General features: G+C 38.8%; 1 protein-coding gene across 2 annotated transcripts; it reads left to right on the forward strand.

Annotated features, from left to right (window-relative positions):
• Positions 1 to 556: 556 nt before the first annotated feature.
• cdhr5a (cadherin-related family member 5a) lies at positions 557 to 16959 on the forward strand. Of its 2 annotated transcripts, none has more exons than XM_044204594.1 (14): positions 557 to 1484; positions 3898 to 4070; positions 4914 to 4973; positions 5186 to 5275; positions 5357 to 5443; positions 6152 to 6259; positions 6343 to 6528; positions 7535 to 7625; positions 8702 to 8799; positions 8978 to 9184; positions 10586 to 10699; positions 10839 to 10905; positions 11613 to 11773; positions 13168 to 16959. In XM_044204594.1, the coding sequence occupies exons 1-14, from the start codon at positions 1394 to 1396 to the stop codon at positions 13765 to 13767; spliced, it is 2133 nt and encodes a 710-aa protein (XP_044060529.1). In that variant the 5' UTR covers positions 557 to 1393; the 3' UTR covers positions 13768 to 16959. The 2 variants fall into 2 exon arrangements, with proteins under 2 accessions (XP_044060529.1, XP_044060539.1); XM_044204604.1 differs by having other exon boundaries at positions 6155 to 6259.
• Positions 16960 to 17212: the final 253 nt, after the last annotated feature.

Raw genomic sequence — 17212 nt, forward strand, 5'->3', positions numbered from 1 at the left:
TATCTAAAGTAGGCTTTCCCACTCCAAAACAGAAAACCATTTTCGGGCTGACATTTTGGTCACATTTGAACATATCTAACAAGCAGTGGTGGTAACACAACAGTAGCATTAAAAACACAAGTAAAAGTACTCATTATGCAAAATGGCTCCTTTCAAGTGTTGCATTTATTATATATTTATTATTGGATTTTTATTCCTGATTCATTATCGTCTAATCAGCATCTGAAGCTGGAGCTCGTTTTAACAACTGTATATACTGCTGGGTAGTTTCTTCTATAACAATTTATATTTTATAAACTGATCATGTGTTTGGCTAGTAACCAGTGACTAAAGCTGTCAGATAACTGTAGTGGAGTAGAAGTGTAAAGTAACAGAAAATGGAAGTACTAAAGTACAAGTACCTCAAATTTGTACTTATGTACAGTACTTGAGTAAATGTACTTAGTTACATTCCACCACTGCTAGTAAGTGTCAGCATTTACTGGCAAAATACTTTAATTTACTGGGACAAAAGTTAGTTATTTTGACTTGGTTGAATAATTAAACAATTTAACACATTTGTTATTTAACAAATTATTTTCTATCCTTACACCTGTTTTCTTTTTTTTCTTGTTTTAGTTACATTCACGTTTCACTTTGTTTGTTATGTATGAATTTATGTTATGTACGTATCCTATTGACACCCAGTTTTCCACTTTTATGTCTCCTTAAAATCAGCTTATTCCTCTCTGTCTGACAGAATCACACACATCGTGTAACATCTTGTTCCAGCTCTTTGTTTAAGCTATTTGATGTTTACACCGAGTGAAATATTCAAACCCAAGACTGCATTTTTTTATGGCTGCACCACTAAACAAATGGAAATATTCTAGATGTCGTGTGCATCATTTGACAAACATTTCCCCAAAATGTAGCCTGATATATTTGATATCTGTGGGTTGGAACAGTGTCTGTCATTAGTGTACATATCTGTATATGTATGTGTGTTTATTTGTGTATTGTATGTATCCATATATGTACTGTATGTCATCACCAGTACATTTCACATCAACAGACTAATCCAGCAACTTTAAACAGGTCTGTCTAACCTAATGAGTGTAATGAGTACATTCCTCTGCTGGATTCCTCCCAGAATGCATCAGGGCCACCAATACAAAATGACCCGTCCAGCTAAAACAGATGCAAGTATTTTAGTAGGAGGCTGCGAGTCCTCTGCTGGCAGGCGCTTAATGCAATATGTGCCCGTAAGATGAAGTCACAAACATTGCAACTGTAGTCAACTCCCACTCGCCGGGCAGCACAGACGGGGTATTATGTGGACGAGTACCAGCTGGTACCACGGGCTCCTCATCCTCCTCGGGACTTCATTTGTTGCTGCCTCTGAAATCAGGACATGGAACTGAAATGGAAGAGCAAACCTGTGAACGTTCTCCTCGGATGCATGGTGGCCGTCTGCTTTTGTACAGTTTGTCCAGCTGCAAGACGTGAGTAGAGCTCTGATTTCTGTGGAGGGCGTCATCTGTCGCTGGTGAGGGCAGGAGGGGATGTGGATGTTGAAGAAGTTGCAGAGTGCCAGTGAGAGAGACAGCTGATGTTTTCTGTTCTTCCTCTAAAGCAGTGGTCCCCAAACTACTTGTGATCCTCTTGAAAAGAACTGAAGAGTGATTTCTTCCTTTTCTGAAAGAAAAGAATCCTGTATTTCACAAGAAAAAGCAGAAATTAGATAAAAGTCAGAAAAGATTAACATAACTTTGTGCAACTGAAACTCTTTTTCTTTCTTATCCCTTTAATCATCTGGTGACCCCCTCAGATTTTGAGGCCCATTGGGGTTTCCTGACCCCCAGGTTGGGAACCACCGCTTCAAAGGACAGAAAATACAGAAAACTTCTCACTGTTTCAAAGGGTTCATTTATGTTTACTCCACACAACCAGAGCCGGTGGAATCTGTTTTCAGTACAGCATGAAAGGTGTGTCAGTGTCAGCAGCACAACATGTAGGCAGACATATCACACAATAAATAATAAAAACATCAGGACTTGATATTAACTCTTAAGATTTGATTAAGAACTAGCTTTAGATTAGGTTTTTGTGCAGTTTAAAAACAAACAAGATATAACTTCTTAATTAGTGAGCTTTAGAGGTGCTGCTACGCAGATTCTGTTACCTTCAGACAGAGCCAGGCTAGCTGTTTCCCCCTGTTTCCAGTCTTTATGCTAAGCTAAGCTAACAGGATGCTTGCGGTAGCTTCATATTTACCGTACAGACGTGCCGATCTTCTCATCTAACTCTCCATCAGAAAGTGAAGAAGTGTATCTCTCAACATGTTGAACTATTCAAGTAAGGCAGGTGTGCATTATTACATAATGTAATTTCTTTTTGGCCCTAACTTGCAGAGGGGCCCTGTCTCAAAATCTATTATTAAAACCTTCATAATGTTAGTTTATATTGGTGCATATTCATAAATTAAGCTGTATTTAAATAGACTGCCACAAACTAACTAATATACAGAAAAACATGGGCCAGGTAGTTTTATTAAAGCATAGAACCACAGGTTGGATTCTACACAGACAATACCAATGAGGTGGGAGACGGGGGATCAATAGGGGCCCAACAGCAAGTTTTAATCCAACCACAGAAGTACTGCACTTAGTTTAGTTTCAAGGTATCATGTTGTAATGTTACGGCATGAAGCAGAGAGGTTAGAACATAAACATAGACACCATACACATCTATTTGCATGTGTGTGTGTGTGTGTGACAGGCAGTGGTGGAGTATTCAGATCCTTTAATTAAGTAAAAGTCCTGCATTGAAAATGTTACTTTAGTAAAAGTCTGTGAGTATAATCAGGAAAACGTACTTAAAGTATTAAAGCAGTGAAGCGTCCCTGTGACTGCTGTGCTGTTATATATTCTATCATCAGGTTATTATTCCTCGTGCATTAATGTAAAGCAGGATGTTGCTGCTGCAGCTGGTTGAGCTGGAGCTCATGTTGAACTGGTTTGTATCGGACTGCAGCTGATGATTATTTTAATTCTGGATCAATCTGCTGATTATTTTCTCCATTAATCGATTGATCGTTCGGTTTGTAAAACTTGTGAAAATAGTGAGAAACGCCGTCACGACAACCCAGAGCCCAAAGTGACGCCTTCACGATGTCGTTGTGTCCGACCGACAGTCCAAAGCTCAACATTATTAACAAAACATTACAGTTATTACAGTCATTCAGAGGAAAAGCAGCAAATCTGCACATTTGGAACCATGAAATGTTTGATTAATTATTTCAGCTGTACATTTTCATGTTTTGTGTGCAAGAATGAGAATCAGCTTTATTGCCATGTAGGTTTACACATACAAAGAATTTGCTTTGGTATGTTGGTGGAAAACAATAAACATAGTAGAAATATAAAGCAAGTACTGCAGGGCAAGAATCATAAATATAAAATATAAAATTGACAATAAGATATTAAAGAACATTCAAGAAAATAATAAAGAATATGTTTAATATGACTGTTATATTAATTAGTAAAGTAACTAGAAACTAAAGCTGTCAGATTAATGTAGTGAAGTAAAAAGTTATATTTCCCTCTGAGATGTAGCGGAGTAGAAGTAGATAGCGACATGAAAAGAAAATACTCAAAGTACAAGTACCTCAAATTTGTACTTAAGTACAGTACTTGAGTAAATGGACCTTGTTACTTTCCACCTCTGATGACAGGTTTCCCAATAAGTCGTCGAGGATTGCAAAAGTCCAAGGCACTAACTAAACAAACTTGGGAATAATCATACCTGCATGTTCTTTATCTCTGTAGTTCCTGTTTTTCTTCATCACATTTGATCAAGATCTCGTCAGCTTAATGCTGCAGGCCTGATGTTGACTGTCGCTCTCACCTCTCTCAGTTTGCACGGTTCCTCCGGGCCCCGTGACGATCCCAGAAAACAACACGGCTGACGTCCAGCTGATAAAGATCAGCTCCAGCAGTGATGTAACACTGACGATCACGGTGAATCCTCAAGATCTGTTCTACCTGTATGGGAACGCCCTGATGGTAAAGAAAGGACTGGACTATGAGGTGATTATACACAGACTGATACTGGAAGTGTGAGAGTTTAATCATGTGATCCTATCACCTGATAGTCATGTACATTAAGGAAACATTTTGATAAGGACCCTTTAAATGAGTGTTTTGTTAAAGAATTGTGACACCATATGCACTGAGTGAGACATTTTACAGTTGAAAAATAAACCTGTCTGTGCTCTCTAATGGACAAACTCTGTAATGGTGATATCTTTGGCATTTCTCTACTGAAATTTGATCAAATTTGTCGAAATATATGTTTAGTCACATGTAATGTAAATAATGTCTGAGCAGGAAAAAGGTGTAGTTTACGACACACTGTGGCACAGGATAAGAATCGTGTTTAGTATGATGTTTTGAAGAACATGCAGTTTCAGATTAAAAGGTTTGTTACAAAATAATTGTGAAAGAATAGGCTGATAGCAGCAGCAGCTCAAATGAAATAATCCTGCTGAGTGAAAGCTTTGAATTTCTAATCATTTTAACTGACCTGATTGGACAGATTTCAGTGATTCTTTCAGTGGGGGGAGCCAATCAGGGCCCAGTCCAGTTGTGGACAGAAATTAATGGGCTTTAAAAGGACATGATTTGATCAACTCAAACAATATGATTAAACAGTACCTTTACTTAATACTTACATCGGAATGTAACGTGGGACCTTTAAAATAGTCAGGAGGTAACAGCATGAAGGATTGTTGTTTGAAATATTTCATAGTGTAACTTTAAAATTAACCAAATCAAATGTTTTTGGCAACTTAATTATCATCAGTGCTGGTGTTTAAATTAAGTTATATATAGTAAATAATGTATCTTAAAACTCCTGTGTGTTTTTGTTAGTCATTGTCCAGTGCAGCTCTGGTGGTGTGGGTGCAGTGCAGCAGAGCCGGCTCCAGATCTGTGAGTAAAACAGTCCCAGCAAACACAATATATCTCATGGTTTGTCATCAAAGAAGCCAATAATAAGCTAGTGAAGCAAGAAAATGGATTGTAAGCATGCAGTCAAAAGGCCAAGACACTGTGTATTTCTCTTAATTCATGATGAGATGCTTGCACAATTAAAACAACTGTGCAAATCTGTTTGATTCGGTCGCTGCTTCGCTGTCTTCCAGGTGAACGAGTCTGTTGAGGTTTTGGTTGAAAATGTGAATGATAACCCCCCAAACTTTGCACAAACCCATTTCGTACTAGAAGTGAACGAGGTGAGTAGTGTTGGTGTCTCACAGTTGCAGAGCTGCATGTTTCAGGTTTGACATGACGTTGACTCTGAGTTTTGTCTGCAGCTCACGCCAGTCAACTCCAGCGTTGGACTGATTGAAGCAACAGACGTTGATTCAGAGCCGTTGTACTATCGCTTAGAGTCTGCAACAGTAAGAACAGATCTAATGTCGTGATACAGTGACCCTGGACTACACTCGGTGGTTTTATCCTTTTAGAGAACAGCAAGATACTAAGATTTGAGTGATTTTGAGTAACGGAAACATGTTTATTTATTGGGGATAATGCTGAGTAATAAACACTAACATTTTAACAACGTCGATTGCAAATGTAGACGCTCAACAGCTAATTTTCACTCATAATCCCGATGTAATAAAAAGAGTTCTGTCCCTTAAGACGGTTCTTCGCAACCTGCGGGTCCGGACCCCCCATTTAATTACTTTAAGGGGTCACAAGCCAAAAATGTTGTCTTCAGATTCCCCACCAGTGTTATGCAGATGACACTCAGATTTATGTCCCTTTAAAAACCAGTGAAGAAGGCGACTTACATCATGTCTCTCACTGTATGATGTCCCAAAAAAATCCTTTCTTACTTCTCAGAACCTATATCTCTCTTTTATTTCATATTTTTCTTTTTTATCTTATTTTATTGTTGTGTATTTTGATCCATTTCATTTTCTGTATTTTTGTTTGCCTGATTTTATTTTATTGTCCTGGTGAATAGTTTTAATCTCGATTTTTTTTCATGTAAAGCACTTTGTAACTTTGTTTTGAAAGATGCTGTATGAATATAGTTCATTATTATTAATATTATTGTATCTTATATATATATCTTCCTTTTCTCCCTCCATCTGTTAAAGCAGGATAAATACTTCCGCCTGGAAAACATCAACACTCCAAAGATACTTGTTAAAAGCATCCTGGACTACGATGTTGTACAGAAGATCTCTCTGGTTTTACATGTTCAGGTACAGTAATCATTTATAAAAACAGCCTCCAGGTAGCTGCTTCTCTTTTACCTTTGACCTGTGAAATGTGTCACATGTTGCAGGATACGTTCAATGGTTCGGCCTCCAACGAGCCCTTCTTCACATCTGTGGCCACCATCACGGTGCACGTGAAGGACGTTGATAACCGGCCCCCGTGGTTTCAGCCTTGTTTGAGGGCCAATTTAGGAATCGCCAAACTGTGTGTGAGCGCCGGCTACAGAGGAAAAGTCAATCTCACTGAGAAGGAGGTGAGCATCTGAATTTACAGTATTTCACCTCACAGCACCTGTCCAAACACATGCAGCTCAGGTGAAAAGGAGACTTCAAAGTGCCCATATAGGTGTGGATTTCTAGTGTTGTCATGTTGCAACACAAGGGGGATGGGGGGCACATGTCCCCCTCACTTTTATAGTTTCAGATTGATTGTGTGCAGTTTTTTAGATGTGATGAAGTTAAACATCACATCCTGTTAACTCTGGATGGGCCGGCCCCTGAATTTGAATGCAAATTTAAATCTCTCTAAAATTCAGCAACTTTTACTTTATCATTTTCCGCATTTATAACATTTGTCAGTATCTAATGTTGATGTGATTAAAGATAACATATTATTCAGTCACTTGGCTGATGGAAGATATTTTTGTACTGCTCACAGTGGAGAGAGGTGCTGATGAAACAGTAAAAACTGTCACTTCATGTGTAACCACTTCTGAGATGACACATGTTGAGAACTCAGCAGATGTTTGCTATTACAGGCCTGGCTGTGAGAAATGTCAAGGTATAAATGAATATCACTGGTGGAAAGTCACTAAGTACATTTACTCAAGTACTGTACAAATGCGAGGTACTTGTACTTTACTTCAGTCTTTTCTTTTCATATCTCTTTCTACTTCTACTCCGCTTCATCAGAGGGAAATATTTTGACGTACTTTTTACGTCACTACATTTATCTGAGAGCTTTAGTTACTTTACAAATTAAGATTTTTACACACAAAACATATGAAGAGTTTATAAAATATGATGTTTTGTTATAAATTAAACTCCCCAACAGTTTATACAAATACAGCTGAAACAATTAGTCAATTAGTCGATTTGACAGCAAATTAACTGGCAACTATTTAAGTCATTTTTCATGTAAAAACATTTCACGGTTCCAGCTTCTCAACTGTGAAGATTTGCTGCTTTTCCTTTTAATTATTTTAATTATTTTAATTTATTGTTAATAATTTTGAGGTTTGGACTGATTTTAATCCACAGGAGGGGCCGTTAGTGCTGGAGCCAGGTCCGGTGTTCGCCAAGGACGGAGACAAGAACAGGAGCGAGCAGATCAGCTACAGAATACTCCGAGGTTTGAACTGATATCATTTATTTCCATCTGTTCATTCGCTTCCAGTGGTGATGTATCTGATAATGATTCCAGGTCTCTTTTATGATGCAGACATGAATTAATAAGATTTTACTTGAACTATTAGTTTCATTATCATCAGTAGTAGTACTAGTAGTAGCATCAGTAATTTAACCTTTTCAGCACCTTCGAAAACTTTCACAAACCACCAGTTACAAAGTGCTAAGTGAAAAAAGAACGACTGATCATGAAAACAAAACAAAAATAATTGTTTGCAGTGTTTAATTTTTATGGGTTAAAGACTTAAACATCTGGAAATGTTTTGAAATGTTCAAATCTTAAAGGCCCTGAAAACACATTATCAGCTTCTTGCTATTAGCGACGGGGTCCTACATGAACACAGACTTTTCTGCCGAAGTTAGAACAGCTTTGGTTATTTCACACGACAGATTTCTGTATTTTGTGTTTTTCTTACTGGTTTGAAGTGGGCGGGGCTCTGTTGAAATTAGGTGAAATAGGCCACTGTCAATCAAATCTGATCAAACCACGCCCACACAGTCCTGATGATAATAAACATCAACTGATGTTTTTTTACAAACTTTAATCTTAATTGTTGCTTATTTAGTTGTGCATATTTGATGTTGGATCTTAAGAATTCCTACCAAGTTTTCAGGGGTTTTGAAACTCAAAAACATAAGAATTTATTCCCCCCAATACCAATAACATTCAAAATATCCTTCAAATTAACGTCCCATACATTTTATTCTTACAGCTGAAGATAACGCAGGTATTTTCTACTATTATAACCTTCATGAAGGTATTATTCATTGCAGGGTTGTTGTGTTAGACTGCTTTAGTTGTAGGTAGGTGTACCTAATATACTCGTAACTGAGTGTATAAAACAGCTGAAATGAATAATTACTGAATTAACTTCATGAATGCTGTACGTATTGTAATGAGCTAGTGGGGGGATGTGCTGTACATATTAGGTCCTTCTGAATGATGCGTTGATGTACTGATGTCTAAAGAAATTTGTGTCACTTTTGTTTGTTGCTTATGTTGTTTTCTTTCATCATCAGGAAATGAGGGAAATATTTTCCAGATTGATGAGGAAACAGGAAACATCACCATGGCTAAAGCTGCTGACATCGTCGGCCCAATAACTCTCACTGTTCTGGTAAAAAAAAATCTATTTTGTTGTTCTGTGGTGATTTTGAATGGAAAAACAAACAAATGAAGCTATTTAGTTACTGCAATACATTTGACAAAGAAAAAAAATCCTGAATGTGAATTAAGGATATCAACTTGGATACAACTTTGGTCTAACTCACTTGTCATGCTCTCCTGGCCGTCAGGCGTCACAGGTGACCAACAGGGATCAGTTTGCTGTGACGCAGGTGACCATCGAGGTGATGAAGAAGAGCAGGAACCCTCCTCGCTTTGAGAAGGAGCGATACGAAGGATTTATCTACAGCAACTCGGTTCCCGAGAGCATGATCCTCCGAGACCGAAGCACCAACCGGCCCTTCAGGGTCCGAGCTCGGGACGAGGACTTCGCCGCTGTGAGTGCTGTTTGTGTGTTAATATTAATAATTATTACTAATATTCAATTTTCATTATTTTATTTCCAAAACTATTCGTTATGAATCTGTTACTTCACATGTTTTGCAGATATCCTTTAGTTAAAAGCTGAATTAGATAAACATGAAAACCAGTTTGTCACAATACTGGGTCATGATTGGCTGGACTCGAGCAAAATACAAACTGGACTGATTGATTTATTGATTTTATTCTCCTGTGAGGTGAGCCAATCAGAACCAAATATAGTATAACACATTTTTAAATACACAAAAAATTCAAATGTAAGCACTCAGAAGATTAATCAAAATGTAAACTGATACGTGATGACAGTCCTCATACACCATAAAAATGCTCTTAACCCTGCCCTAATCAATATTTCTATATTAACAATGGATCAAATAAGTAATTGCAATGTGAAAGGGACAGTTGATAGCCTGCAGTTCTTCTGAGCTGTTTGGAGCATTTTTGCCTCTTTCAGTTCATTGTTTTGGTTTTACAGCCCGCAACTTTTAGCTTTGTTTTCAGTCGCAGCAGGCATCTGGTTTCAGTGAAGAAACCCAAAAAACCTACTGTACACTACCAATTAGCAGCAGACCGACACAGTTAGAGCTTAGTGGAGCATTTAGCAGCTAAAGAGCCAGATATTGAGCCAGGAGTTGGTGGAGAACAAAAACAGAGCTAAAAGCAGAGTGAATATAGGACTTGTATTCATCAGGTGATACAAACATGACTCCAAATGAACGATCATGTTGCTCCGTCTCTGCTGGATGTGTAAATAAGCGTGTTTGCCACATCAACTTAAAAGGTGATATGTATGTTATGGTTACAGCTTATAACGCTGCCCCTGAGTGGTCAAAAAAGTCAATAACTGCAGGTTAACACCTGCATTCAAAATGGCTGGGTAACGTGATAGTACATCCAAACTCACTGAGAAGTAACACCAAACTCTGCAGCTCTCCTCAACTTGCTGCATATATGATTTCATCAGCTCTCAGTCTACAGCTGTAGGCTGATTTTATAAGAAAATAAATTCAGGCCGAAGTGTAGTCAGGAGTTGTTGGTGTGGAACATCAAGCAGCTAAAGAGCCAGATTTTTTTTTCAGGAGTTGATGGACACCAGATTTATACTCCAAATGAAAGATGTTTCTCTGTGTCTTTCAGTGTGACTTTGGATTGTGGTTTGCTGACCCATTAGCCATAACGAACTGATAAGCCGATTGTACATCAGGGCTGTGTTTCCGTGGGTTTGTTTTGGTATCTGTCTGCCCCCTAGTGGTCGGAAATCACAAAATGCAGCTTTAAATGGCATATGACAACACCTAAAATCCTTAAATCATTTTCTTTTGTGCATTTTTATTTGTGTGTGTGTTTGTGTGTGTCAGGGTATGAATCCAGATGTGAAGTATGAGGTTCAGTACAGCAGCTACGTCAACGTGACCTCAGACGGTTTTGTGATCCTGAAGAGAGTTGTGAAGACGGAGTCCTTCGCGCTTCAGGTGACTGATATGCAAACTTTTTTTTTTTTTTTTTTTTTTTTAAATCAAGCACAATAGAATATCTTTGCTTACATTTACCTCTTACAGTTTTTTAAGCTGTAAAAATGTTTTTTTGTTTTGTTTTTTAAACTGAATACAGCTCAGAGCAGTGGACACAACAACAGGGGAGTTTGGAACAGCTGCCCTCTCTGTTCAGGTCATACCTGGTACGACCATCACTGCTATTCTCTGTGATATTGACTGATTAATCATAATGAAATAATAGTAATAGTATCAGTAAATAGCATCTGAAAAGCTGCGTATATATTTAGTGGTGGTATCATGCTTTATTATTTGGCCAAAATAAAAAAATTCTTGACATCAAAATGGTCACAGAATTTCAAATGATCTTCAATCAAGCCCCCTGTGATATATAAATCCTGATATATCTTCTTCCTCTGAGCCACAGAACTCCATTGTAATCCAGAAACACGTTCCTTCATCACCATGAACACACACACTGTAGTTTATTCTGACTCAGTCCCACACACACCGTCCTGCTGCCCCAAACACTCACTACAGCACCCCATGTGGATTCATCCGCCGCTGAAAATAGTCCCCAACAGATGCACTATTTCCTCCTTTTGAATCACATTTGACACTTTAGCATTTTCACATACAATAAGTTGGACCATTCCCACCAAACTTATTTCAAATTTCTAACCTGGAACAACCCATCAATAGGCAGGAATCACAGTCGACATACTTACCATCATGTAGAACCAAAGGTTAGATAAATAACTTTGTGGGAAATGTAACCAAACTTTAAAAGTCAAGATGCATTTTTTATTTATATACTCGAATGAACGGTTCTGGGGAAATCCTAATGATGATGTAATGTATCCTTGAGTCATTCACCTGTCTTCACCTGCAGCGGTGGCCATCCCGTCTCCCTCAAACGTCGGCTACCGTCCGGGCGACATGGCGCTTCTGGGTCTGGTCATGGCAGCTCTGCTGGTCCTCTGCGTCATTGTGATTGGCTTCTTGATTTCCCGCTTGTCGAAGGGAAATGCCAGCATGGACAAAATATGTGAGGTCAGTCAGTATTTTTCCTTGAGTTTTCGTCTCTGAAGTGTTTTGAGCTGTAACATCCAAACTTAATTTGGAAACGTTGCCATCAGCCATTTAAACACCACAAATGCTTCTTGAGGAATGTTTTAAACCGGAAAGGGTTTTTTTCATGTATTTTAGGTCCTATTTTTAATGTGCTATATGTGATTGTTAACTATGCGTGTTCCCATATTAAAGGAATACTCAGACATTTTTGCTTTATTGTCCAGAGTTGGATGAGAAGATCGATTCCACTCCCATATGTGTACGTTGAGTATGGAGCTAGAGCTGGGAGGCAATTAGCTTAGCTTAGCATAAACACTTGAAATGGGGGAAACAGCTAGCCTGGCTCTGTCCAAAGTAAAAAAAAAAAAAAAAAAATCCGTAATTAACACATTGTATCTTATTTGTTTAATCTGTAAACAAACAGAAATGTAAAAACAATGTGTTTGTGTTTAAGTGCTGCAACTTTTTCTTTTTCAGTTTATCCGTCCATCCACTTCCATGCAGTATAAATTTCTGTTTTCTATTTCTGTTTTGTGTAAATGATCTAATGTGTTAATTATTAAGCTTTAGAGGTGTTGGTACACATATTTTTAAACTTTGGACAGAGTCAGGCTAGCCGTTTCCCCCTGCTTCCAGTATTTATGCTAAGCTAAGCTAACCGCCTCCTGGCACCAGCTCCATACTTAACATACAGACATGAGAGTGGAATCGATCTTAATAAGTGGATTTCCCAAAATGGTCTCTCTCGTAAAAGACAGAATGTGTGTGAAGACTTCCTCGGTAAGTAAAGGTTAAATAAAAATAAGATGTAATTACACATTACTGCAGTAGAGTAGTATGTTGATTTTAATGTAAGTTATATGGAGTTATGGAAGTGAAAAGATTACTTGGAAATTGATAAACGGTCTGAAAGCAAAGAAAGTCTTGAAAGTGAAAGAAACTTCAATTCCAGGGTCTTTCATTATTATTATTTTTTGCTGACTTTGTATTTTTTTACTGACTTTGTAAAGGAATACTGACAATAGCCTGTAAAATAAAAATACTGTTTTTCTTTGAAACTATTTCTGTTTTTTTTGCCACTTTTTTACAGTTTTGAATCCTTTATTCTCACTGCGTTACAAAGGCACCTCCATACTGTAACGGTTTAGACGTCAGAGCCAGACTCAGCTGTTTAATGCTGCATGTCCTCCTGTGTGGCTGTGATGAATATTTATCAGCTGAAATCCACAGAAGGGCTCTGTGTTAAAACAGAACAAATGAACCTAGCTCACTCTCGGGAACCACGGTGGCATCTGTAACATTGAACAATGCCTCAATATTCTCCATGCTTCATTAACTGCTGTATTAATGAGGGGCCTCTCTCCTGCCTGTAGTGCCTGGGCCCCTGCCTGAAGTCCGACCAGCCCCGGTCCGGCCACAGGGACTCCCTGCAGTACACCAACGATGGCTTCCAGAATGAGGGCGACCCGAGCCGTGGGGGTGCCAGGCGCTGGAACAACGCTCTCCCCAGACGGAGCACCTTCCCTGGATCACGAGGCCGGGTCATCCCCCTGGAGAGACGGAGCCGCCACTGCTCCTCCTGTGGCGTCTACACCAACCACGTCCCCAAGGGGAGCCCCTCAGCGAGACCGTCCAGGAGAGGGAGAGGAGACGCCGATGAGTACAGCATGAGGTCGATCCTGACCAAGCAGAGGAGGAAAGAGGGCCAGAAGACGGTGTGGTTCAAGGAGAGCGAGGACTCCTCTGACATCGAGGTGGAGATTATCCCAGACACTGTGGGCCGGGTGGAGGAGGAGACTCAGGAGGAGCTGGAGGGGGAGGTGGAGATGGAGGGGGTTGTCAGAGACCCGGCAGCACCGCTGAGAGAGTCTGACGGCGGGCAGGAGAGCCAGAGCACAGAACCCAGCGAGAAGCAGGACCACGGAAACACCAGGTCAGAAAAAAAGAAGGGAAGCCAGGAGCAGGAGGGCTGACAGCAAAGGTCAGAGGTCAAACTCGAGTCGGCGGAAATGTTCATGAAACTGAGGCGTTTGTTTTTGTCACTTTTTGGAGACAGCAGCCTACAGCAGAAGTCTCAGCAGTCCAGGATGACACATCCAACATCTGTGGATAAACTGCCAAACCTCAAGAATAGATTCAAGGATCCAAAAAGTATTTATTTTCTACTGTGAGTATCTGAGAATATAGTGTCCAAGGTAATAACTTACAATACACAATACAATGTTAAAAACACATACTTGTCACTAGTGTTGGCCAAGTATACACTATGAGATGAGATGTTTCTAAAACACTTATGCTGAGGTGACTCCTCCTTTTAAAGGTTAAGTCTAGCTTCACAAAACTTATTTTGATAGTTTGTTTTTATTGGTAATACATTGTACTCACTAAATTAATTGCTGGAATTGCAGCAACATTGCTACAACAAAGTCAGACGGGACAAAAGACACGAACAGTTATAGAAGACAGGTTGCAAACAAACCCGGCAGGGTCGCTAGAGAGAGAAAACAAAGGTGAACGATAAAATTATTACCCAAACTTTCCATTGCAAACATCCATTACAGTTTTACAGACCCACAGTTTTCCTGTGCAATGAGGGATTGTTACTGACATTTCAGGTGTTCGCACCTGCAGTTTGGGGTAAAAAGTGTAACAGACAGCCAAAGTGAAACTGTTCTGTTCCAGAAGTAAAAAACAAAAACATTGGCTAATCCCATTGACATTTATATTAACGTAAATAACTAAAAATCCAGCCATAACCTTAAAGTATATAGTGTGGTTCATTCCATATATCTTGATAAGGATGGTAAAAAAACCCAAAATGATCGGATATATTCAAACAGCATTTCCCATAAGCCCACAGACCATTGCTGCTTAAGTCACGACTTAACAGAAGAGGTGAGTTGAGGCTCCGCAGTGACTTCAGACGTGGCTGTAATACCGGCAGGACAGGGCGATCTGGACGGTGGAGACGTTTTAGACAGCAGAGATCACAAAAATTCCTTGAGAAGAGAGCGTTGGTGAAGTTCCCGCACTGCACTAAGGTTTCCCCTTCTCATAGCAAATGCTGGAGTGGAGCTGATTTGAATATGGACGGTAAACCTCAGGAACACGCTTAATTTTTTTCAGAAAGACAGAAGAAAGAAATGCTGAACGAGAGATTGTATTGAGTTAAAGAAGCTAGTGGAACAGAGGCTAGACAGGAAGTGATGTCACGGCTCTCTATTATTCCCCACATCGCATCAGTACGCACACTGGAAGATATAGTTAGACAGTGGGTGTCCCAGTGTGTTGGCGGGGTCACATGCACGTTTGCTTTCAGGCATGAAAAGGAAACACAAATGGAAACTTACTAAATTACAAAGATACTGATCGTCCTCGCACAGATTTCATGTACTGCTGAATGTTGAGAGGTGGGGAACTGGTTACCTCACACACAGACGACCTGCTGTAGTTAAAAATGTGTATATTGTTGTTATTGTTGAGTGACGACGTAAAATGTAGCACAGGGTCCGCCAAAGTATTTACCGGGGGTTGGGAACCTTTTGATTTAGATAAACTGGCTAAACTGCTGGTTTGTTTGCAGCTTGACTGACTGTCTGACTGCTCTGTAGCAATGTCATCATGTTCCCAGATCTCAGCAGTTATTTTGATGATTACAGTGTTATAACGGATAGAAACGATGGCCAAAACAACTAAAATCAGATCGTAATGAAGTAAGATTGCTTGGTACCACTTTCTAATAAGGCACCATTTATAAAAGGGTTTATAAGTTGTAACTGCAACTGTAGGGCTGCAACTAACTTTTCATTATCGATTAATCTGCAAATTATTTTCTCAGTTAATCACATAATTGTTTTGTCTACCAAACCTCAGAAAACAGGGAAAAGTGCCCAAATGTGACGTCTTCAAATGTCTTGCTTTGTCCAACTAATAGTTCAAAACACAAAGATATTACATTTACTGTAATCCAAGACAAGGGAATGCAGCAAATTGTCACATTTGAGAGGCTGGAACATCAAAAGTTTGGCATTTCTGCTTTAAAAAAATGACTGAAACGATTAATCGATTATCAAAATGGTTAAAAAGGGCAGTACCGATACAAATCAACTGATCCCAGTGCATTTAGGCTCTACACAAAATCTGTTGCTAAATACTGTTTGATTGCAAAGCAACAAAAAAACGATTTTTAGCTTCGCACTTGAACATGTTGCTCCAGCGCAGGATGTGCTTATCTGGCCTTTTTCTGTTGATCGACTAATTGATTTATCGACTAATTATTGCAGCTCTAGTTGTAACTAATTGCTTTATTAGTTGTAAATAAACAATTTATTGATAAAATACTCATAACGTTGACTTGACTTTTGCTGACGAGTCATCAATAAAGGGTCAAAGGTTTCTCCTTCTAATAAGACATCAGCAGTCATCTGTAATTATAAATGTTAATAAATTATTATAATGATCTGTTAAGCCTGCATTTATAAATGCTAATAAGTTGTAATAAATGGATATTGATCCAGAAGGTCAGAGGTCAAATGGCTCATTGGAACCGTCTGCCTGATGAACTAAAAAGACAAAAGTGTTGTTCTTATAAACTCGTTATAAAGTTTACCTTATTAGAAAGTTGGATTTACAGGATTCTAAGTATCTTGAATCGTCAGGTATTTCATTCACTTGATTAGTCAAGAACAGACATTCCCATCTGCTTATTTTATCAGTTTGTTTATAGTTTCTCAATTGAATTTTCAGGAAATGTACAATACGGTTTACAGTATATCAAATAAAATATAAAATTACCATGATGGAAGATTTTATCTATATTACCCACTCCTACATGTCACCTGCAGTCAGGTCAGGAAGTCAGCTGACTACACCAGTCAACAAAAGGGCCAAACACTGATGACTGCTGTGATGATTTCAGTCTCATCCCACTCTGCACACTTTCTGTACAAGCTTTACTAAACTGAACCAGAAGTGTCTGGATTTTATAGTGAAAAATATGTGAAAACTAAACAGAGTACGTTTTTATGTGGGCTGTATTTTATTGAGCATGTTAAGTAAAATAACTACTTTTATGGATAAATCTATGGTTAATGTATAGTTTTTGTACATTAAAGTGATTGGTGTAGCGTGTTTGAGGGCATAATAAAGTTTGAAGGATTTGTTGAGTCTTGGGATCACCTCACTGATAAATACATTTTTCCTGCACATAGTTTCAAACTAATTCTCATATTTAAAAAAAGGAACCGTTTTACCTTTTGGAAAATATGTTAATTCGTTTTCTTGCAGAGAGTTAGATGAGAAGATTGATACAACTCTTATATCTATCCGTTCAATATGAAGCTACAGCCCCCAGCCGGTTAGCTTAGCTTAGCATCAAGACTGGAAACAGCTACAAACAAAAGTATACAAACCAAAGTG

Source organism: Siniperca chuatsi, linkage group LG1, assembly GCF_020085105.1.
Source record: "Siniperca chuatsi isolate FFG_IHB_CAS linkage group LG1, ASM2008510v1, whole genome shotgun sequence".
Taxonomy (NCBI): domain Eukaryota; kingdom Metazoa; phylum Chordata; class Actinopteri; order Centrarchiformes; family Sinipercidae; genus Siniperca; species Siniperca chuatsi.